The sequence below is a fragment of the Balaenoptera acutorostrata genome, chromosome 11 (genome assembly GCF_949987535.1).
Source record: "Balaenoptera acutorostrata chromosome 11, mBalAcu1.1, whole genome shotgun sequence".
Classification (NCBI taxonomy): domain Eukaryota; kingdom Metazoa; phylum Chordata; class Mammalia; order Artiodactyla; family Balaenopteridae; genus Balaenoptera; species Balaenoptera acutorostrata.
This window is the reverse complement of record NC_080074.1, coordinates 22,434,495-22,459,459: the sequence shown is the minus strand read 5'-3', so window position 1 is coordinate 22,459,459 and position 24,965 is coordinate 22,434,495. Positions and strand designations below refer to the sequence as shown.

The 24,965-nt window shown below is 36.5% G+C and overlaps 1 protein-coding gene across 9 annotated transcripts in view; it reads right to left on the bottom strand.

The window, feature by feature from the left end:
* Nucleotides 1-24,965, bottom strand: part of ANKS1B (ankyrin repeat and sterile alpha motif domain containing 1B) — a 1,183,808-nt gene that overhangs the window by 846,985 nt on the left and 311,858 nt on the right. For all 9 annotated transcript variants that reach the window (XM_007165834.3, XM_028166489.2, XM_057556581.1 and 6 more), the window contains exon 9: nucleotides 4,932-5,075. In XM_007165834.3, the coding sequence (XP_007165896.2) occupies nucleotides 4,932-5,075 (144 nt within the window). The remainder of the gene's footprint in view (nucleotides 1-4,931; nucleotides 5,076-24,965) is intronic.

Below are 24,965 nucleotides of genomic sequence, written 5' to 3'. Positions count from 1 at the left end.
ATCTGTTGATGGACATTTAGGTTGCTTCTATGTCCTGGCAATTGTAAATCGTGCTGCAATGAACATTGGGATGCATGTGTCTTTTTGAGTTATGGTTTTCTCTGGGTATATGCCCAGTAGTGGGATTGCTGGGTCATATGGTAGTTCTATTTTTAGTTTAAGGAAACTCCATACTGTTCTCCATAGTGGCTGTATCAAGTTACATTCCCACCAACAGTGTAAGAGGGTTCCCTTTTCTCCACACCCTCTCCAGCATTTATTGTTTGTAGATTTTTTGATGATGGCCATTCTGACTGGTGTGAGGTGATACTTCATTGTAGTTTTGATTTGCATTTCTCTAATAATTAGTGATGTTGAGCAGCTTTCCATGTGCCTCTTGGCCATCTGTATGTCTTCTTTGGAGAAATGTCTATTTAGGTCTTATGCCCATTTTTGGATTGGGTTGGTTGTTTTTTTAATATTGAGCTGCAAGCGCTGTTTATATATTTTGGAGATTAATCCTTTGTCAGTTGCCTCGTTTGCAAATATTTTCTCCCATTCTGAGGGTTGTCTTTTCGTCTTGTTTATGGTTTCCTTTGCTGTGCAAAAGCTTTTAAGTTTCATTAGGTGCCATTTGTTTATTTTTGTTTTTATTTCCATTTCTCTAGGAGGTGGGTCAAAAAGGATCTTGCTGTGATTTATGTCATAGAGTGTTCTGCCTATGTTTTCCTCGAAGAGTTTTATAGTGTCTGGCCTTATATTTAGGTCTTTAATCCATTTTGAGTTTATTTTTGTGTATGGTGTTAGGGAGTGTTCTATTTTCATCATCCAATCTATTCTTGAACATACTCCAACCCAGCTAAGCTGACATGTTGCAGAATGTATGTCTCCCCGTGACTGCCTTGTACTGATTTTTGTATACATCAGTGACAGTGAGATGTGCACAATTTGCTAGGAGCTATCAAAATATTAAAGCACATACTACCTGACCAGCAAAAATACTAACCAAAGTGTATTTTAATAAGTGTTCTCACTGACAAATTGTCCAAGCAAACTGGAATGATCATTGTGGTCACTGTGGAGATACTGTAGGGGGCACTGTTGCATCAAATGGGAGAGTGGACTTGAGAGCTCAAAATTCTTATTATAAGCTCTTGTTGTTTAGCTATAGGAATAGAAAGGAGCAGTCTTTCTGGTCTCACTTTATTTTACTTGTCTTTCCCTAGGCAAATGCTACCTATTCCTATGGAAGGAATCAGGATCAAGTGAGCATCAGGAGCCTTCACATAAACCCTGAAGTGTTTGGGGCCACCTATTATGATTATGCTGGGGAGGAATGAATTCATCATGCCTCCCACTTACACTGCATTTAAGAGTTCACATAATTCTGCAGTTACAAAGCCTACAGGGCCTGATAAAAGGATCAATTGTAACAACAGGCACCACCACTGGTGCTGTGCATATGACTGCAACCATGTTTCCAGACTCAAAAGAGAAACACAGCCCTAGCAAGAGCAGCCTTCCTAGATCCAGGAGGAAGTACAGTCAGCATGGTCATAGTGGTTGCTTTCAACATGTCTTAATATTGTTGTTAGCAAGGACTGCAAGCCCTCTTGTCCTCAGAGGGTACTTCTAGCCCATCAATAAGAGCTGTTGGCGTCTCCCCATGGGGCAGCATGAGTATGGTGATTGCAGGAGCAGAGACTGCTGACAAGCATGTTGCAAAACAGCTAAAGACTTAGTATCCAGGGCTTCCCTGGTGGCGCAGTGGTTGAGAATCTGCCTGCTAATGCAGGGGACACGGGTTCGAGCCCTGGTCTGGGAAGATCCCACATGCCGCAGAGCGGCTGGGCCCGTGAGCCACAATTACTGAGCCTGCGCGTCTGGAGCCTGTGCTCCGCAACAAGAGAGGCCGTGACAGTGAGAGGCCCGCGCACCGTGATGAAGAGTGGCCCCCACTTGCCACAACTGGAGAGAGCCCTAGCACAGAAACGAAGACCCAACATAGCAATCAATCAATCAATCAATTAATCAATAAAAAAATAAATCTTTAAAAAAAAAAAAAAAAAAAAGACTTAGTATCCAGACCCCTCATCTCAACCTTACAGAGTGAAGGCTACATGAGTGAACAGGATGGTAAACAGAGGGTCTCCACCCAGCAGGACTGACTCTTTAGGAAGAGCCTCAAAGCCCTGTGCTGCACATGGTGCAGAGGTGGACATCTCATCTAAGACGGTGGAGGAAAGCAACATCATCCACCATAACACAACTCAACTCAGATTCTCCGCTCTAATAACATATGCTCTATTAACAGGAAAGGGTAGTAATAAAACTAAATAGGGATTTACAATCAGGCTCTGAACTATCTGTAACCTTCCCTTCACTTGATATTGTGATTAAATGAACAGATGACAGAATAAAATGCTAAAGATTACTCTCAAAGATCCCGATCCATCTATGATCTACATTTATTAGCCAAAGAAAATTCTAAAACTTCCAGAATACATAACCAGGGACAGAAGCAACCAATAGGAGGCAGGACAAGGTAAATTAAGCCTAGAAAGCAACATGACATCAAAGTTTTAAACTATAAATGTATTAAGCTATACTAGTGTGTCAACCATTGCACATTAATTTTGTTGTGAAATATAATATTTTTATAGTTCTGCACCATCACACACTAAAAATGTTATTGTAATTATATATATATGGATGTATATATATATATACACATATAAATGTTAAAGGGGAGCCCATCACAAATTGAGAACATTAGTAAAAGAAGACTAGAACACTGGTAAAATAATTCTACTTTTGATTTGTTACATTAAAGACATTAAAAAAAAACATACTGCATCTCAAGTAAATTTATAGATTTAATGCAGTAACAATTAAAATCCCAATAAGAATACTTTTTAAACTTGACATAGTAATTATAAAATATAAATTTAAAAAGCAATGTCAGTTAATAGTTTTAATACAGTAATGATTTCTCCTGCCTTATATATGTACAAATATCAAAAGTGGGTCATTGTTTTTAAAAATGGGAAAATTAAGAGGTTCAGAAGAAACCCCAAGCCAAACAGGATGAAATATAATGAAAGTAATGGGAGTTATTGCCAAATGGCAAGTCATAGAAAAACCATATATCAACAAGTTAAAAACAAATATAGAGCCATATTTGAAATTTGTTAAAAGGAATTCTGGATGAAATGAATAAAAAAAAATAAGACCAAGAAGTTTAATGAATTTGATAGTTTAAAAAACTACACAACATACGCTCATACAATATTAAGAAAAAAAAAAGCTGCAGGCTGGGAAACATTTTATGGTAAATGTAACTACTAAAATAGTAATACTCAATACTTATTGGAGCAATGCAAGTCTCCACAGAAAAACAGTCAAAGAAAAATATTTAAAAATTGTAAACCAAAAGCAAGTTACTACCAAGCCTACTACCAAACCTAATAAAACAAAATAAATTAAAATTAAAAAAATAAAAGTAAATGTTAGTAAGGTAATGGAGAACCCAGATACAGTCAAATATTATTGATAGCTTAGAGCCCTACTACTTTATAAGAATTCTACTTTTAAAATAAAAAATACAAAGGTGTTAATTTTATAAAATAAAAAAATAGGTAAAAACATTCAATTATTGGTAAATTGTTAAGCAGATAAGAGAATATTAATAAAATTAAAACCTATGTTTCTTAATTTCCTTTCTCGTATACCCTTTTTTATATGAGGTAAAACTTTATATGTAAAAACTTTAAGTGAAGAAATGAAACCCTACAGAACATACACATTTGTTTATTATTTAATTCAACTACTACTTAATTCTGACAACATGCCAGGAACAATGTTGGCATTAGATTGTAGACACCAAGCAACACATAGTCTCTACCTTTATGGATCTCACAGCCCAGTATATATTGATAATAATTCTGTAATGGTTAGTATAAATTGTCATAAAGTTGTATAAATAGTTCATATTAAGGTGAAGAGATTCTTTAAGTACTATATGCTGATTTGATTACCCTAGTTAGTGTGTCACAATAAATTTATATTGGAATTTGGGTGGCTGTGATCAAATTAAGACATACATGTAAAAACATGTAATGGTTTCTTAGACAAAATTGTTTCATATTTGTTGCAAAACAGAAAATAATATTTTTGAGATGTGAGTTATTTTCTGTCCTAGATTATTTTTGCACTCATGTTCTATGTGGTTACATATACATACCTTTGCCATTACACTGTTTTTCATATTAAGTGCTTTTTCGTCTTCATGTAGAGATATTTTCTTTGTGGCTTCAAATTTCCTAATTCTGTTTGGCTTATTTTATTTATTTCTGAAACTCCTCTAAGGGCTTGCGGACCACAGTACACAACAAAAATTTGAAGGTGACACCATAGAATTAAAAGTGACTTAATGAGTAGTGAAATGATTTCAAAATTGTAAATGATGTTTTAGTGCTCTGGTCTCATTTCTGAATTGTAGTGCATAATCTTCAGTGGCACACATTATTCTACGATATTCCATTGTGCTAACAAAAATAATCACTGCTGCTTTTAAAGAGCTTTCATATGCTACCTTTTAAATCATTTTTATTATTATTTAAATATAAATTGTGATTTAATTTCAAAATAGCATTTTTTTAAATGAAATATTTCCAAATCATAGATACTAAAACTTAATAAACAACTCAATTTTTCTGGAACTAGCATCATGACCAAAATAAAACAACCACAAAAAATTATATAGAGTATGTGTTTGCATATGCATACATGTACAGCTAATTACATAAGCATTTTACTGACCTTCAACTGAAGAAAAATTACAAGTGAAGAAGACACTAATTGGATTTGCAGAGGGGAAGAAAACAGATTTACTTAAAAACATAGGCAACCATTTTTATGTTTTATTGTACCTTAAGAAAGCAAACCGTTACCTGTGCAAGAATGGGGAAGCCAAGGTTCCTACATCCATTACAAGGAGTTAATGCTTCCCAGAGTCCTGAGGGCCCACAAGTGTTTTCATCATCATCTTCTTCTTCCACTTCTCCTGGTGACAAATTTATTGTAGATGAAGTTCTCTGAAATTAAATTTATATTATACCAATATATCAGTGTCATTTAGATATCTTAACATCAATTAAATTACATAAATTTCTTATGGTGTATGTTAGCAAGCAGAAGTCAGCTTAATTCTAGCCATAGTTATGTGGCTGTGCCATGTGAATCAGCCAAAAAACATGTATAATTCAACTCGAAGTTGAAAGTGAAAGAAAACTGAAAGTGAAAAAACTGGATGAAAAAGACTGGTAAATTACAAAGTTCGTATTGAAGAACAGGACATGGAAATGACCCAAGAAAATATAGGAATAGCAACAAATGAGAAAAATATTATGATTTCTAATGCAATCAGAGAAATAGCATGAAAATACTTTATTGAAACAGGAATTGATAAAAAGCCCATTTTTCACAATGTCACCAAAATGGTAGTCTCCTTTTTGAAAAAAAATGAGCTTCATAAAATTTTGTATTATACATATAAGAGGGGTAATACTTTTAAAATTAATAATAGGACTTCCACGTTAAACATACATATTTACTTTTACTACTTCCCAAATCCCACTTAAATGACAGCAAAACTTTTGTAAAAATGGTCTAAACCATAAGGACAAGGACAACTGGAGGGATGTTAGCAGATGAGCAATATCAAGAAAACGTTTAGATAGTGATAAACAGATGATTTAGCAAATTAATTTAGCAAACTTGAGAAAACTGAAAGCAAAGTGTCTGCAAGGAGGAATGATAAGAAGCAGATCTATTCATGATTCAACACCCTCAAAAGGGCTTAAGAATTAGAGAGACTGACTACCTGTGAAGGTGTAGGTGCTGGTGGAGCTGAAACAGAATGGAAACTCCACCTCAGCCAGCCGAGAAACTAAACCTTTACCACCTGACAAGAAATTGGAGGTTTACATTCTCATGAGGTTGAAGCAAAGGGATTATGAATTTTAAGAATCTATGCACAATAAGCCGAGGGGTGCCTTGTTAAAAACAGTGAAATTAAGTGAACATCTATGTAGTAAATGAAGATTCTCAACCTACCCCAGTGCCTTCCCACATTTGTCTTAGAGAACATGGCAGCTAAGTTCATATCTTCCAGGTAGGATACAAGAATATATTCCTCTCTGCAGAAATGGACCTCTCAAGAAAAGTGATCTGTACATATTTAGGAAAATGGTGGGGCGTCTATGCCTTAATGCCTACTGTGAAGCCCCCTCTCTACAAACTCCATCCACATAAACAGTTCCTAATTTTTTAGTTAAATATGAACAAGAACACTAGGATCACCACATATTGGAAGGAAACCTTTAAAACAGGGGTCCCCAACCCCCAGAGACCCCTGTTAGGAACTGGGCCACACAGCAAAAGGTAAGTGAGCGAAGCTTCATCTGCCGTTCCCCATCGCTTGCATTACCGCCTGAACCATCCCCCTCCCCCCCATCTGTGGAGAAACTGTCTTCTATGAAACCAGTCCCTGGTGCCAAAAAGGTTGGGAACCGCTGCTTTAACAGAACAAAATAAATATACAGAAAAAAGTTATAAATAATATCCTCAGAGAGACAGAAGATATTTGCATCCCTAAAACAAGAACAGAATGCTACAAAAATAAATGCATAAAATCCAATAGAACAGCTGGAAAATAAGTCACAGCAAATTTCCCAGAGGACAGAACAAAAGATCAAAAGACGTTAAAAGTTAAGAAAATTAGGGGATCAAACTAAGAATGTTTCATGTAAAGGTGAGAAGAAATTGGCAAAGTAATAATGCAAGAAATTTTGTCAGAACTGAAGAAAAATTCCACATTCAAAGAGCCTGCTGAATACTCAGCAGACTGTATTTTTTTAAAAAATAGGAAAGACAATAAGTTTGTCTAAAAATATTCAGAATGTAGTGTTCAGTATACAACATTGATAGATCATGATTACTGAAGTTAGTAAAGATAGTTTACATACTGAATTGTAAATAGCACCCACCTCCCCCCAAAAGCTGTTACTTTTAAAAATAGAATATAAGACTTCATAATATGACTGGCTTTTGTATTCACATCTTAAATTTCCCTTTATCAATTTTCAATAACTGAGAAATTATGAACTTCAGTAGTCCTTCAATCAGTTACTGTCTGTAAGATACAATAATAACAATAGCTACAATCTATTGAACACTCTATTATTCATTATTTTAATTCACACAATGCTTTCAGGCAAATGCTAAACTAAGGCACAGAGAAGTCAAGTAAAACCCAAGGTCACAGAGCTGGTAAGTGACAGAAAAAGGATTCTAATCCAGACTGCCTGACTCTAGAGCATGTATATGTTTGATCAATGCTGTCTACAAAAATGAACAGAATGATCAAATGGGCATCTTCTTCACAAACTAATGATCAGTCACTGGTCTGACCATCACGGTTGACACGTATGGCACTGTAAATGATTACATACTTGGCTAAGAATTATCAACATTTTATAGATTAATCAGTTTTCTTCCTCTGTCTCTTTCTCCTCCACAAAGAAACACTCTGCTTATGTCTCTCCCCAGCTCATAAATCTCCAATTATTTCCCATTGTACAGCAAATAATATCAAAATTCCTTAATATGGCTTCAAGGTTTCATGGTCAAACTATTTTTCAGTTCTTTTTCTTACTCTATTTTACTTACCCCAGACTATAACCAAATGCAATTGTTTACCCTTTCCTAATCTGTTCCATGTTTTGTTCATGCCCCCACCTCACTTCTCCATATAGCTATTGTACTGGTTAAGAGTTTAGGCTCTAAAATTAGTCCTGGATTCAAGTTCTAACTCTCTTATTAGCCTACTTAGTAGTGTGATTTTCATCAGATATGACCACTGTCCCCCTCACTTACCTCACCTATGCAGTGGGAAAATAGTACAGTAGTACCTCCCTCAGAATTTTTTCCTGATAATAAGGTAATGAATATAAAGTGCCTGAAACATAGTAAGGTTTCAGGAAATATTAACGACTGTCTTCAGCTATTATTCTCTTATAATCCCATTGATTCCTCAAAATACAGTTCAGATTTCACCTCTTACATACATTTTTCCAGATTTCCCACAAACAGAAATGATGTTGCTCTCTTCTGAATGTCTATAGCTCTTTCTGAGAGTTTGTGTATTGTGTTATTTCACACACACTTTGAGATGATAGACTGCATCATCTCTTTGGCAAAAAGCAAAAGCCTTGAAGTCGAACAAACATACATTTAAGATATACAAATAGATATACACTCTGGCTCTGCCACTTGCAAGCTGTGTGACTGAGCAAATCACATAATCTTACTAATCCTCAATTTCCTTATCTGCAAAGCAGGCATAATAACAGTTCCTACTTGATAGGGCTGTATGCAGATAAAAGTAGTTGTTTGACAGCAACTGGTTCATAAAAAATAAACAATAAATGTTGCTTTTTTTTATTAAACTTTATCCTGAAAGAGTTGTATACACACACACACACACACACACACACACACACGCAACTTACTTATACAACTTAATTGTAAGTTATCTGAAAGTAAACATGCCGTATTCACATTTGTATCTCTTACAATGTGTTGTGCATAATGTAATTTAATAATTATTTATTAAATAAATCATTAAATGAATTTCAAACTACCATTTTCATCTGACTACCTAGAAAATTTTACTAACATTAAGAGGTGTATATAATTGTATCACAAATCTCATTATTCTTATTTTAGTTTTATTTTATATTAACCATTGCCAATAGCATTAGCAGAAATAACAAAATTTATCAGTGGGTTAGTACTGCCCCCTAAAGTCAGTATAGAAGTTAGCTGTGTATAACCATAGTTTACCACTTCACTGGTTTACAATAAAAGATGCCTGGGAAAGATTTTATCAAACTAAATATACCCTTCAATTATATATGGGAAAGAAGTTACATGAACACACTTAAGTTCACAGTTTCCTTTATTTCAAATGCCTTTCAAATTTTTTACTGGAGATCCAATTGTGTTCCTAAAGTTCCAGATGCCAGGAAATTCTTCCACAGAACATAAACCTAAATTTTCATAGTTGGGGCCTATTAGCTTTCTGGTTAATGCATAGTAATTATGCAGAAGAAATACTGGACAAGTTCTACATTGTTTCAGAGGATAAAAGTCATAATACATAAATACTGTGGGGAGACAAATTTAAGCTCAATCAGCGAAAAATACTTCTAGAATAATTACATCAGTCTAACATTGAAGAAATGGAAGTTCCTTGTGATGTGAGATATATATATATATATATAATGTACACAAGAAATATATATATATAACATTAAAATTATGTTACACAAAAGTTTTATATAAATATTTTAATTACACATATAATTGTATAATTATACACAATATATTATATCATTTTCATATATTTTATGTTAAACATAATTATGTTTATATAATTATACATAGCATATAACAACTATGCTATATGTTACATATATAAACATAATTATGTAATAATTGTATATGGTTTATAGTTTAGAAAATGTTTTCAGATATGGAATAGCCCAATAAAGTAGGGTAGGAGTTATCCCTATTTACAAGTGAAGAAACTAAGGTTCACAATGTTACTCAATTTGCAAGGTCATCCTACAAATGAGGGCAGATTATAATACAAGTCCTCTGACTCTGGGTCCTATAATCTTTCTACGACACTACTAATTAGAAGGAAGTTTCTAATTACTAGAGCTCTTCAAAGGGATAAGAAATATTCAAGATATTCAGAATATCGCAAAGGAATTTCTGTGTTATGTTATACTTTGTAATTGATGGCCTTTAAACTCTTTTTTTTAACTCTAAAATTCTGTAAGTTTAAGCAACTAAAGTGTATACAGTTCAGGAAAAGGATCAAGGACCAGGTATGATCCAATAGAGCCTCTTTAATCCCCATTGCTCAACTCCTGAATGCATGTCTTTAGAAACATGGTGACAGTAGGAAAAGGAAAAATCCAAGGATGTCCATGTCCTGTCCAAAAGTCCCTGGAGGAAAATCAGAAACCTAGGCTGCTCGACATAGCCAGTATATAGGACAGCAATGTGTGAGTGGGGAAATGGGATGATGGAATGAGACAAAGTTGTCCCTCATCCTATCAGAAATGCAAAAACCAAATTAAAAAGTAGAAAATCAGCCTAATAGAACTGTCAAATGCAAAGGGACTGGGAAAATAGGCAGACTCCAGGAAGGAGGCAACCGTCAGAAATGGAGAGCAAACAAAGGAAGACCACTTGGAATAGGAGTCAGCAATCTGGACTGCAAGTCAGCAAGTCTTTTTGTCTTTGTTTTTCAAAACTGAAATTGATTCATTAATTTTTAATGAAACTTAAATACATGTTTATTGTAAAACAAATCATTCAAAATAAAAAGTTATAAAAGAGAAAGTGAAGCTTCCCTAACCTCATTCCCAATGTAAACATTCAGTGCATATCCTTCCAGATTTGTACTCTTGTCCGATGCTTTTGTCAGAATAAATTGATAAATATGCAATTGTATGCCAAAGAGTACTATTACTTTAACTTTCTATATATTTCCAACATTTCTAAAATACTCTCCACACTGTGAGCAGAGAAAAAAATTTCTTATATGAGAATGTGAAAATGTTACCCTTTTCCTTAAAAACTGGAAAAGACTATTACATAGTCTTTCATTGTTCTTCGGATAAAATTCAAAATTCTTAACATGATTCAAAAGGCTGTGTATGATTTGCCCTTACCTACCTCTCTAGTTTTGTCCCATTGCCACCATTCTTCCTCCCCTTTGCTCATAACATTTAAACACACTATGCTCTTTCTCTTGAATATACCAAACTTTCTCTTATCTAGAACTTTATATAACTAAGCACATACGGTTTTCTCTTCCAGAAGCTGTTAGTTGTCTCCCAATATAACAGAACACCTAGCCCTCTTTTTCTATAGTAATAGAACCCTAACTTTTAGTTGGGCACATGTCTGCTTTGAATACAGACCACATTTCCCAATCTCTGTCACAGCTACATGTGACCGTGTTATTAAGTTATAACCCTGGGATATAAGAAGTGTTCTTAAAGTAATGGGGCATGTCCTTCTTCCTCCCTTTCCTCCTTCTGCTGATTGGAATGCTAATGAAATGGCTGGAGCTGGCACACTCATCCTGGACCATGAGGGATCCTTGGAACTAGAGGACATACATAGTAGAACAACAAAATAGAAGAATACTGGGTTCCTTATACTGATGAGCTCTACCATCCTTGGACTGCTCAGCTCTAAGTGTTGCAAGTGGAGTGAAATAAACTTCTTTTTAAGCCATTGTTATTTTGGATTTTCTGTTACTTGTTACTGTACCAAATCCTAATAGATAAATTCCTGGAGCACTCTCTTCTCTTGTCTTCATCGGGATTAATCTTATTTGTGTTCTAGGTATGAACTTAATTCACTCCCTTTGATAGTCCTTTTTGATGTCCCAGTCAAAATTAGTTTCCTTTCTTACATGCTTTCATGGCACCCTGATATTTTTACAGTAATTATCACAAATAAAATGTTTGCAGCTACTTATGTGACTTTGGTTCAATAACTGCTTTCCTTACTGGATTACAAACTGCATAACTGCAGAGATGTCTGTTGGTTTAGATACCACAAGCCCAGTACTTAGCACATTAATGAACTTTCTATTGCATATGTGTTGATTGAATAAATGAATGAGTGAATGAATGAATATCAGCTTTCCCTCAAAAATATTTTAATAATGTGAACATTCTCACCAATTCTAGGAGGCACCAATTTAACTGTAACCTTGAACTTAGTGTCCTTTATCTTCTGACTCCACTGTATTCACTTGCCCTCATTGTATTCATCCCATATTCAAACTACTGTACAGCTCACCATCTACTTGATTTCATTAAAGAATACATTTATTACCAACCATTAGTGAGCAATTTAGATTCTACCAAAAACTGCAGTGGAGAAGGAGAATAAGCTTTAAATTGCACAACTTAACCTCTCCTCCTCCCCAACAAATATCTGTCTCCTTGTGATGATGGCTGGGTGGAAGGGTGCTTTTATCTCCTTTGGGGTCTATTTCTTCCCACAGAATTTTTTCATCTGCTCTTCAAATTCCTCTACCTTTTATAACACAGAGCAATGTAACTCTAGTATACACCTTATCTCCAAACTTGCACAGCCAATCTCATTACACAGGTGATCTTACTCAAGGGTTATTAATTTTTGTCAATTAGAAAGTCAACAACAAAAAAGCTATATCAATGATTTTTTATAATGCTTTGAAAGTTGGGGATCTAAGGGCTTACTGGGACACTGAGAGAGGAGGGAAATTGTAAAATGTTAAGCTGGTTCATTTATACCATAACTATAACAGTGCCAATGATCAAACCAATAAAGGTCACTGATCGCTTTATTCAAAAAGCAGAAGACTCGTTTATCTTAAGTTCAGTCCTGACAAAGAGATCACACGCCACAGTTTCATATATTAGAGATGCTCAGAAAGACTAGTGTCAAATACAATATTTTCATCAGCTTATTAACACTAAACCTCTGCTTAAAATTTTCTGAGGATAACTCCAATGTTACCCTATACTATCTTCTCACCACAGTCATTTGCTCCAAGTTAGTGAAATTCACAAAATATGCAATATTTAAGTCTTCTGAAAAACGAAATTTCTCTCAGATTTATTTGCAGTCACCTATGAATCCTAAGATGCATTTATATCTGCAAGGAAAAGGAAGGAAGAAGAAAAACAAGTCTTTATGCCAATAAGTACACTGAGTCCACCTCCTAGCATCCACACACCAAAATAATATTACTGTTCATGGTGATATTTTAAACTTGGGGATTTGCCAGTATTCACATTTATTGAAAGACAGAATTGCTATTAAAGCAAGTATTTTAGTTGCAAGGAATACTGAAAAATAGATTAAGGAGAGCTGTTCTCTTTAATAGTACATGAGACATTCATCGTAATTCCTCTAAAATGCTCAGTTCCAACACACTGTGTCCCCACCTGCTACCTCTTTACATAGCCAACATTCTTCCCATAATCATCTGGGAAACTTCAAAGAAGAATGCATTTGGTTTGCTATTCTACTTTAATATAATCAATTTGTATGTTCTTATTATCTTTTAAAACTTTTGTTCATTTATCTGACTCTGGCTTAATAATACTGTTTATTATTGCAAAATTAGAAAGAAGTCTAAACTGATGTCAGGTTTATGCGCAAGAGGTCAACACTAATTTCAAAAATGTTAAGGCTACTTTAGAAAGTTGACTCAAGCTTATTTTTTCAGCAATACTTAGTATAAGAGGCAAAATATGCAACTTTTGGAAAATAAACTGTCTTTCATGACAGTTCATTTTATATAACAAATACTATTTTTCAAATAGTTTCTTTTTAAAATCAAATTTATTAAGCTATTATTTGCATACATAATATGCACCCATTTTTAATGTACAGTTTGATAACTTTTGATAAAAGCATACACCTGTGTAATCATCACCACAAATGGTTACCTTATACTCATTCCCTGTCAGTACTCACCTACCCCTGGCCCCAGAAATCTTTTTCTGTCACTCTATTAGACAAGTCTTTTCTAGAACTTCACAAAAATAGAATCATGATGTATACACTTTAGGTCTGGCTTCTTTCGCTCAGCATAATGTGTTTGAGATACATCTCTATTTTTCATGTATCAGTAGTTTATTCCTTTTTAATACACAGTAGTAGTCCACTGTATAGATATATCAAAACTTATTTATACATTCTTCCTTTGATAGACATTTAGGTTGTTTCCAGTTTGGGGCCATTATGAATAAAGTTGTCATGAACATTCATGTATAATTTGGTATGTGGACGTAAGATTTTGTTTCTCTTGGTTAAAAACCTAAAATGTCAGGTTACATGGTAAGTGTATCTTAAACTTTTTAAGAAATTATCAAAATGTTTTCTGAAGTATTTGTATCATTTTACATTCCCATTAGAGTTCTAGTACCTCCAAATTCTTGGCAACACTTAATTTAGCCATTCTAACAGATGTGTAGTGCTGCCACACGGTGCTTTTAATTTCCATTTCTGTGACTGCCAATGTGTTAAGTATCTTCTCCTGTGCTAGGAGGCCATACACATCTTTTTTGTGTGAAATATCCTTTCAAATCCTTTGTCTATTTTTAATTGGGTTAATCTGACTTCTTACTGTTGAATAGTAATAGGTTTTTTAATTCAACAACGGCTTTGTTCTTTTTAGAGCCGTTTAAGGTGCACAGCAAAATTGAGAGGAAGGTATAGATTTCCCATATGCCCCATGCCCCTACACATGCAAAATTCCCCTCTTTATAAACATCCCCCACCAGAGTGGTACATTTGCTACAATTGATATTAATGAACCTACACTGATATACTATAATCACCCAAAGTCCATAGTTTATATTACAGTTTACTCTTGTACACTCTAAGTGTTTAGACAAATTTATAATGACATATATCCATTATTATGGTAACATACAGAATATTTTCACTGCCCTAAAGACCTGTGTTCCACCTATTCACCCTCTGAACCCAACCACTGTTCTTTTTTACTGTCTCCATAGGTTTGCCCTTTCCAGAACGTCATAAAGTTGGAATCATACAAAATGTAGCCTTTTCAGACTGGCTTCTTTCATGCAGTAACATGCATTTAAGGTTCCTCCGTGTCTTTTCATGGCTTTATAGCTCATTTCTTTTTAGTTCTGAATAATATTCTGTTGTCTGGATGTACCACAGTTTATCCATTTACCTACTGAAAGACATCTTGGTTTCTTCCAAGTTTTAGCAATTATGAATAAAGCTGCTATAAACATCCTTGTTCAGGTTTTTGTGTGGACGTAAGTTTTCAACTACTTTGGGTAAATACCAAGAAGCAAGATTGCTCTGGATCATATGGTAAGAGTATGTTTAGTTTTGTAGTTACTGTCTTCCAAAGTGGCAGTACCATTTTGTATTCCCATCAGCAATAAATGAGAGTTTCTCTTGCTTCACATATGAGCTCCACATCTTGTGCCAGCATTTGGTGTTGTCAGGCTTCTGTATTTTGACCGTTCTAGCAGTTGTGTAATGGTATTTCATTGTGTTTTCTGTGGGGTTTTTTTGTTTTTTGTTTTAATTAATTAATTTATTTAATGGCTGTGTGGGTCTTCGTTGCTGTGCACGGGCTTTCTCTAGTTGTGGCGAGCGGGGGCTACTCTTCGTTGTGGTGCGTGGGCTCAGTAGTTGTGGCTCGCAGGCTCTAGAGTGCAGGGTCAGTAATTGTGGTGCACAGGCTTATTTGCTCCGCAGCATGTGGGATCTTCCCAGACAAGGGCTCAAACCCGTGTCCCCTGAGTTGGCAGGAGGATTCTTAACCACTGCACCACCAGGGAAGTCCCTCATTGTGGTTTTAATGTGCATTTCCCTCATAACATATGATATGGAGCGTCTTTGCATATGCTTATATGCCATCTGTATATCTTCTTAAGTGAGGTGTCTGTTAAGGCCCATTTTTTAGTCAGGTTGTTTGTTTTCAAACTGCTAAATTTTAAGAGTTCTTTGTATATTATGGATAACAGTCCTTTATCAGATATATGTTTTACAAATATTTTCTCCCAACCCCAGGCTTATCTTTTCTTTCTCTTGACCCTTTCACAGAGGAGAAGTTTTAATTTTAATTAAGTTCACTTATCAATTATTTCTTTCATGGTTCATGCTCTTAGTATCGAATCTAAAAAGTGATAACCATAACCAAGGTCATGTAGATTTTCTCCTATGCTATCATCTAGGAGGTTTATAGTTTTGCCTTTTGCATCTAGGTCTATGATCCATTTTGAGTTAATTTTTATGAAGAGTGTAAGGTCTGTGTCTAGATTCATTTTTCAGCATTTGGATGTCCAGAGTTTTACGAGTTTTTCTTAAAAAATACTCTATACTCTGGGCATATATCCTTTGTGATATTTATGTAATATCTAAAAAATACACGCCTACCCCAAAGTCACAAAGATAGTCTCCTGTATTTTCTGTTTAATATTGCTATTTTTACATTTCTAGTCTTTGAACCACATTGAGTTACTTTTCACAAACAGTATGAGATAAAGGTTGAGGCTCATTACATCTCCACAGAAGGTATTTTTGTTATTGGTTTCGTGTATCTGGTTTTCTGTGTGTGTATCTGTGTGTTAAATATACCTGGTGAGTTTGTTTTCCAGGGCAGAGAAGTTAAATTGTTTATTAGGTTTTTATAGGTTGTAACAAGCCCTGATACAATTTTCCAGGTCTGCGGTCTTGGTTTATAATTGACTCACGCTCAGAATAAGTTTAGATTTAGGTTACTTTCTAATCCTAAATGCATCTTCATCAATTTTGCCTGTCACAGTGAAAATGACTGTGTGCATACTTGACAGAAGGAGAGTCTGGATGAAAGCTTCAGAAACAAACCTTTGAGGTTAATCCTCCACCTAAAGGCCCAACTTTGACCCAGTGGATTTAAAGTGAAATTAAAATAAATACTACTATCTGAAATATATCCTTTCTCAGGGGTAACAGCTGGTAAAAGGAGAGATCTATGCCTAACTTAGATTTACATTCCTAGTATCTAGAGTAGTATGTATTGTGTATTATGTGCTCAAGAGCACCAGTAAATGCTTTTTTATTGAAATATTTCACTAATTTACACTAGCAAAGGAAATAAAAACAAATCACGTTTTCCTAAAAAAAAAAAACCTACCTTTAATAACCAGCTTAATAATGCTAAGTGTTTTTAAAACCTCTTTATTGAGATAAATTTTTTAAATAAATAAAGAACCTCCCAAATGCACCAGGACAAGTTCAAAAACATGGCAATATCCTGGAGCCTGAGCCAACATTCTTACCATCTGCCAGCATTTAACCAACTCTCCCAGATCCAAGATCAAACATCTGAATTGAAATGCCTAAGCCATATCCTGTCTAGCCAAAGCATTAAACTCATACTAGTTGGTCATCTGTCTGGGATACTAATGTGGCAGGAACCCAGGACAATCAAAACATCAGCAATTTCTGATTTACCAGATGCTACTGTTGATTCATTCCCCAATGTTCCACCTTGATCATCTTAATGGTGAACTAATTTCATCTAGAAGAAAAAAAAATTTTCTGCTCCTCAGCTATGGATTTCCATCATCTGAAAACTCCTTTCAAATACACACAACTCTGACCAAACAAACTACTCCAAACAGACCTTACCTCATACCATTAAATCTGTCGCTTACAGAACCTCGTAGTGCCATCCTGTCAAAGCCTCTTCCTGGGGAAGCCTGCATCTAATAACTGGTCATTGAAGTCCAGCCACCTCCTCCACACCTAGGACAACTGTGAAGGGCCACCTAAGTTTCAGATCTCCCTGTGATGTTGGTCAAGCAGTGGGACCATCCAGTGGGCTGCAACTACATCTTCTCCAATGAGGTCTGAATCACAACCTTGTGGAGAGGAGCACTCTTCCAAATTTGTCCTCCCTTAGGTACTCTTCCTCAGCCATAAAATACACTTATATGTTGTTTCACATCTTTATAATTACTCCCATCATAGCTTAATTAACATTTTATGTTAAACTTTGCCTGGGTGAATTACTGTGTGGCATCTGTCTCCTAATGTGACCCATTTAGTAAGGATAGCTCCAAGTATGCACCATGGCTGAAAGCAGAAAGCAATGAAGAATGCTGAATCCTTAAAAGTTTAATTAGCTACTTAAAAGCAGACTGAAGAACTGGAGATTTTCACACCAAGAGATATATTATTTAAGGTACTTACAAGTACAGCCCTTGGCCGGTGTCTGAGAACTTGGATTTCTGCGGAAGCACCATCACTCTGACAGGAGCGACTCACCATACCTAGACTGTTTGTGAAAACAATGATTTATGTTGACCATCTGGTTTCCTTCTGGAAGTCTCAAATTTTGATACATGCTAGGTAGAGGGTGTCTACATAACTAGCCCCCAATAAAAATCTGGGATCTGAGTCTTTAATGAGCTTCCCTGGTTGGCAACATTTCACAGTGTTGTCACAACTCATTGCTCGGAGAAGTAAGTGCATTCTGTCTGACACCACTGGAAGAGGAGCCTTAGAAGCATGTGCCTGCTTTCCTCCAAACTTCATTCCATGCACTTTTTCCCTCGTCTGATTTTTCTGTGTAGTCTTTCACTGTAATAAATCATAATTGTGAGTAGAATTATTTCCTGAATCCTGCAAGTCCTCCTAGTGAATTATCAAACCTGGAGGTGGTCTTGGGGGACCTTCAACACAGAAACATAGGTAAGGAATGATAAGAAAAGAAAAGGGAAAGGTTGAGGCAAAGACACAAATAAACCTTGAAATAAGAGAAGAATGCATTATAAAATTTAAATTATTTTTGGAAGTCTCTAAGAGCCAAACCCATTTTACATAAAATCAAATTACTGCTTCAATCACAAAATTGGAGAAACTGGACATATCTACAGGAAAAAAAAATTAAAAGGAAGTCAGAAAACTTGGTATATCAAAAGAATTGAGATCACTGGTCTAGCCTAAAAACAGTTAATCCTAGATAATAAGCCCAAGCAGTGGGTTCAGAGGAAACAATCAAAGACAGAATAGAAGAAAACTTTCCAGAATCAAGAAACATCAGGTCTACAGCAAAAGCCTCGAAAAATTAATGGAAAAGATCCATATCTAGACATATTGTGGTAAAATCTCTTAATTCTAAGAAAAAAGAAGTTCTTCAAGCTTTCAGAATGTGCATTCACATTGCCTACTGCACCAGTCAGAATTCTCAGATGCAAATATCAGAAAATGATTCTGGTTAAATAAAGCAGAAAATACAGTTATGTAAATATTGGGTAGCTCTCAGAATCAATGACAAAGAACCCTAAAAAATCAGACTCTGAGAGGAGCTTCAAGATGGCGGAAGAGTAAGATGTGGAGATCACTTTCCTCCCCACAAATACATCAGAAATACATCTACATGTGGAACAACTCCTACAGGACACCTACTGAATGCTGGCAGAAGATGTCAGACCTCCCAAAAGGCAAGAAACTCCCCACGAACCTGGGTAGAGCAAAAAAAAAAAGAGACAAAAGAATAGGGACAGAACCTGCACCAGTGGGAGCAAGCTGTGAAGGAGGAAAGGTTTCCACACACTGGGAAGCCCCTTCGCAGGCGGAGACTGAGGGTGGTGGAGCGCGGAAGCTTCGGAGCCACAGAGGAGAGCGCTGCAACAGGGGTGCGGAGGACAAAGCGGAAATATTCCCGCACAGAGGATCAGTGCCGACCAGTACTCACCAGCCCGAGACGCATGTCTGCTCACCCGCTGGGATGGGTGGGGGATGGGAGCCGAAGCTCAGGCTTCCGAGGTCGGATCCCAGGGAGAGGACTGGGGTTGGCTGTGTGAACACAGCCTGAAGGGCGCTAGTACACCACAGAGACCTGAGAGGGAGTCCGGAAAACAGTCTGGAGCTGCCAAAGAGGCAAGAGACTTTTTCTTGCCTCTTTGTTTCCTGCTGCCTGAGGAGAGGGGATTCAGAGCGCCGCATAAATGAGCTCCAGAGATGGGCGTGAGCCATGGCAATCAGTGCGGACCCAAGAAACGGGCATGAGACACTAAGGATGCTTCTGCAGCCAGCAAAAAGCCTGTGTGCAAGCACAGGTAACTGTCCACACCTCCCCTCCCAGGAGCCTGTGCAGCCCGCCACTGCCAGGGTCCCGTGATCCAGGGACAACTTCCCTGGAAGAACACACAGCGCACCTCAGGCGGGTGCAACATTATGCCAGCCTCAGCCGCTGCAGGCTCGCCCCGCACTTGGTACCCTTCTCTCCCCCGAGCCTGAGTGAGCCAGAGACCCCGAATCAGCTGCTCCTTTAACCCCGTCCTGTCTGAGTGAAGAACAGACGCTCTCAGGCGACCTAAATGCAGAGGCGGGCCAAATCCAAAGCTGAACCCCAGGAGCTGTGCAAACAAAGAAGAGAAAGGAAAATTTCTCCCAGCAGCCTCACAAGGAGTGGACTGGATCTCCACGGTCAACTTAATGTGCTCTGCATCTGTGGAATAAGTAAACAGACAACGAATCATCCCAAATTGAGGAGGTGGACTTCGGGAACAATGATATATATTTTTTTCCCTTTTTCTCTTTTTGAGTGTGTATCTGTATGCCTCTGTGTGTGATTTTGTCTGTATAGCTTTGCTTATACCATTTCTCCTAGGGTTCTGTCTGTCCATTTTTATTTTTTATTTTTTTTCACTTAAAAAATTTTTTTTCTTAAAAATTATTCTCTATTTTTTATTTTAATACTTTTATTTATTTAACTTTATTTTATTTCATTTTATTTTATCTTCTTTCTTTTTTTCTTTTTTTCCTCCCTTTTATTCTGAGCCGTGTGGAGGACAGGCTCTTGGTGCTCCAGCCAGGTGTCAGGGTTGTGCCACTGAGGTGGGAGAGCCAAGTTCAGGACACTGGTCCACCAGAGACTTCACAGATCCACGTAATATCAAACGGCGAAAATCTCCCAGAGATCTCCATCTCAACGCCAAGACTCAGCTCCACTCAATGACCAGCAAGCTACAGTGCTGGACACCCTATGCCAAACAACTAGCAAGACAGGAACACAACCCCATCCATTAGCACAGAGGCTGCCTAAAATCATAATATGGCCACAGACACCCCCAAACACACCTCCAGACATCGACCGGCCCACCAGAAAGACAAAATCCAGCCTCAGCCACCAGAACACAGGCACTAGTCCCCTCCACCAGGAAGCCTACACAACCCACTGAACCAACCTTAGCCACTGGGGACAGACACCAAAAACAACGGGAACTACGAACCTGCAGCCTGTGAAAATGAGACCCCAAACAAAGTAAATGAAGCAAAATGAGAAGACAGAAACACAGAGCAGATGAAGGAGCAAGGCAAAAACCCATCAGACCTAACAAATGAAGAGGAAATAGGCAGCCTACCTGAAAAAGAATTCAGAAAAATGACAGTAAATATGACCCCAAATCTTGGAAATCGAATGGAGAAAATACAAGAAACGTTTAACAAGGACCTAGAAGAACTAAAGAGCAAACAAACAGTGATTAACAACACAATAAATGAAATAAAAAATTCTCTAGAAGGGATCAAGAGCAGAATAACTGAGGCAGAAGAACGGATAAGTGACCTGGAAGATAAAATAGTGGAAATAAGTACTGCAGAGCAGAATAAAGAAAAAAGAATGAAAAGAATTAGGACAGTCTCAGAGACCTCTGCAACAACACTAAATGCACCAACATTCGAACTACAGTGGTCCCAGAAGAAAAAGGGAAAAAGAAAGGGACTGAGAAAATATTTGAAGAAATTATAGTTGAAAACTTCCCTAATATGGGAAAGGAAATAGTTAATCAGGTCCAGGAAGCACAGAGAGTCCCATACAGGATAAATCCAAGGAGAAACACATCAAGACACATATTAATCAAACTATCAAAAATTAAATACAAAGAAGAAATATTATAAGCAGCAACAGAAAAACAACAAATAACACACAAGGGAATCCTGAAAAGATTGAGAGCTGATCGTTCAGCAGGAACTCTGCAAGCCACAAGGGAGTGGCAGGACATATTTAAAGTGATGAAGGGGAAAAACCTACAACCAAGATTACTCTACCCAGCAAGGATCTCATTCAGATTTTATGGAGAAATTAAAACCTATACAGACAAGCAAAAGCTAAGAGAATTCAGCACCGCCAAACAAGCTTTAAAACAAATGCTAAAGGAACTTCTCTAGGCAGGAAACACAAGGGAAGGAAAAGACCTACAATAACAAACCCAAAACAATTAAGAAAATGGTAATAGGAACATACATATCGATAATTACCTTACATGTAAATGGATTAAATGCTCCAACCAAAAGACATAGACTAGCTGAATGGATACAAAAACAAGACCCGTATATATTCTGTCTACAAGAGACCCACTTCAGACTTAGGGACACATACAGACTGAAACTGAGGGGATGGAACAAGATATACCATGCAAATGAAAATCAAAAGAAGGCTGGAGTAGCAATTCTCATATCAGATAAAATAGACTTTAAAATAAAGAATGTTGCAAGAGACAAGGAAGGACACTACATAATGATGAAGGGATCAATCCAAGAAGAAAACAGAACAATTATAAATATATATGCACCCAACATAGGAGCACCTCAGTACATAAAGCAAATACTAACAGCCATAAAAGGGGAAACTGACAGTAACACAATCATAGTAGGGGACTTTAACACCCCACTTTCACCAATGGACAGATCATCCAAAATGAAAATAAATAAGGAAACACAAGCTTTAAATGATACATTAAACAAGATGGACTGAATTGATATTTATAGGACATTCCATACAAAAACAACAGAATACACTTTCTTCTCAAGTGCTCATGGAACATTCTCCAGGATAGATCATATCTTGGGTCACAAATCAAGCCTTGGTAAATTTAAGAAAATTGAAATCGTATCAAGTACCTTTTCCGACCATAACGCTATGAGACTAGCCATCAATTACAGGGAAAAATCTGTAAAAAATACAAACATATGGACGCTAAAAAATACATTACGTAATAACCAAGAGATCACTGAAGAAATCAAAGAGGAAATCAAAAAATACCGAGAAACAAATGACAAGGAAAACACGATGACCCAAAACCTATGCGATGCAGCAAAAGCAGTTCTAAGAGGGAAGTTTATAGCAATACAATCCTACCTTAAGAAACAAGAAACATCTCAATTAAACAACCTAACCTTACACCTAAAGCAATTAGAGAAAGAAGAACAAAAAAACGCCCAAAGTTAGCAAAAGGAAAGAAATCATAAAGATCAGATCAGAAATAAAGGAAAAACAAATAAAGGAAACGATAGCAAAGATCAATAAACCTAACAGATGGTTCTTTGAGAAGATAAACAAAATTGACAAGCCATTAGCCAGACACGAAGAAAAAAAGAGAGAAGACTCAAATCAATAGAATTAGAAATGAAAAAGGAGAAGTAACAACTGACACTGCAGAAATACAAAGGATCATGAGAGATTACTACAAGCAACTCTATGCCAATAAAACAGACAACCTGGAAGAAATGGACAAATTCTTAGAAACGCACAACCTTCTGAGACTGAACAAGGAAGAACTAGAAAATATGAACAGACCAATCACAAGCACTAAAAATGAAACTGTGATTAAAAATCTTCCAACAGATCAGGAAACTTACACAAGCCTCTTAGATAGCCTCATCCACCAGAGGGCAGACAGCAGAAGCAAGAACTACAATCCTGCAGCCTGTGGAACAAAAACCACATTCACATAAAGAAAGACAAGATGAAAAGGCAGAGGGCTATGTACCAGATGAAGGAACAAGATAAAACCGCAGAAAAACAACTAAATGAAGTGGAGATAAGCAACCTTCCAGAAAAAGAATTCAGAATAATGATAGTGAAGATGAGCCAGGACCTCGGAAAAAAAATGCAAGCAAAGATCGAGAAGACGCAAGAAATGTTTAACAAAGACCTAGAAGAATTATAGAACAAACAAACAGAGATGAACAATACAATACGTGAAATGAAAACTACACTAGAAGGGATCAACAGCAGAATAACTGAGGCAGAAGAATGGATAAGTGACCTGGAAGACAGACTGTTGGAATTCACTGCTGTGGAACAGAATAAAGAAAAAAGAATGAAAAGAAATGAAGACAGCCTAAGAGACCTCTGGGACAACATTAAATGCAACAACATTCGCATTATACGGGTCCCAGAAGGAGAAGAGAGAGAGAAAGGATCAGAGAAAATATTTGAAGAGATGATTGTCGAAAATTTCCCTAACATGGGAAAGGAAGTAGCCACCCAAGTCCAGGAAGTGCAGCAAGTCCCATACAGGATAAACCCAAGGAGAAACACACCAAGACACATAGTAATCAAATTGGCAAAAATTAAAGAAAAAGAAAAATTCCTGAAAGCATCAAGGGAAAAATGACAAATAATATACAAGGGAACTCCCATAAGGTTAACAGCTGATTTCTCAGCAGAAACTCTACAAGCCAGAAGGGAGTGGCATGATATACTTAAAGTGATGAAAGGGAAGAACCTACATCCAAGATTACTCTACCCAGCAAGGATGTCATTCAGATTCGATGGAGAAATCAAAAGCTTTATAGACAAACAAAAGATAAGAGAATTCAGCACCACCAAACCAGCTCTACAACAAATGCTAAAGGAACTTCTCTAAGTGGGAAACACAAGAGAAGAAAAGAACCTACAAAAACAAACCGGAAACGATTAAGCAAATGGTCATAGGAACATACATATCGATAATTACCTTAAACGTGAATGGATTAAATGTTCCAACCAAAAGACACAGGCTTGCTGAATGGATACAAAAACAAGACCCATATATATGCTGTCTACAAGAGACCCACTTCAGACCTAGGGATACATACAGACTGAAAGTGAGGGGATGGAAAAAGACATACCATGCAAATGGAAAACAAAAGAAAGCTGGAGTAGCAATACTCGTATCAGATAAATTAGACTTTAAAATGAATGTTGCAAGAGACAAGGAAGGACACTACATAATGATCAAGGGATCAATCCAAAAAGAAGATATAACAATTATAAATATATATGCACCCAACATAGGAGCACCTCAATACATAAGGCAACTTCTAACAGCTATGAAAGAAGAAATCGACAGTAACACAATAATAGTAGGGGACTTTAACACCTCACTTACACCAATGGACAGATCACCCAAAATGAAAATAAATAAGGAAACACAAGCTTTAAATGACACAATAGACCAGATAGATTTAATTGATATTTATAGGACATTCCATCCAAAAACAGCAGATTACCCTTTCTTCTCATGTGT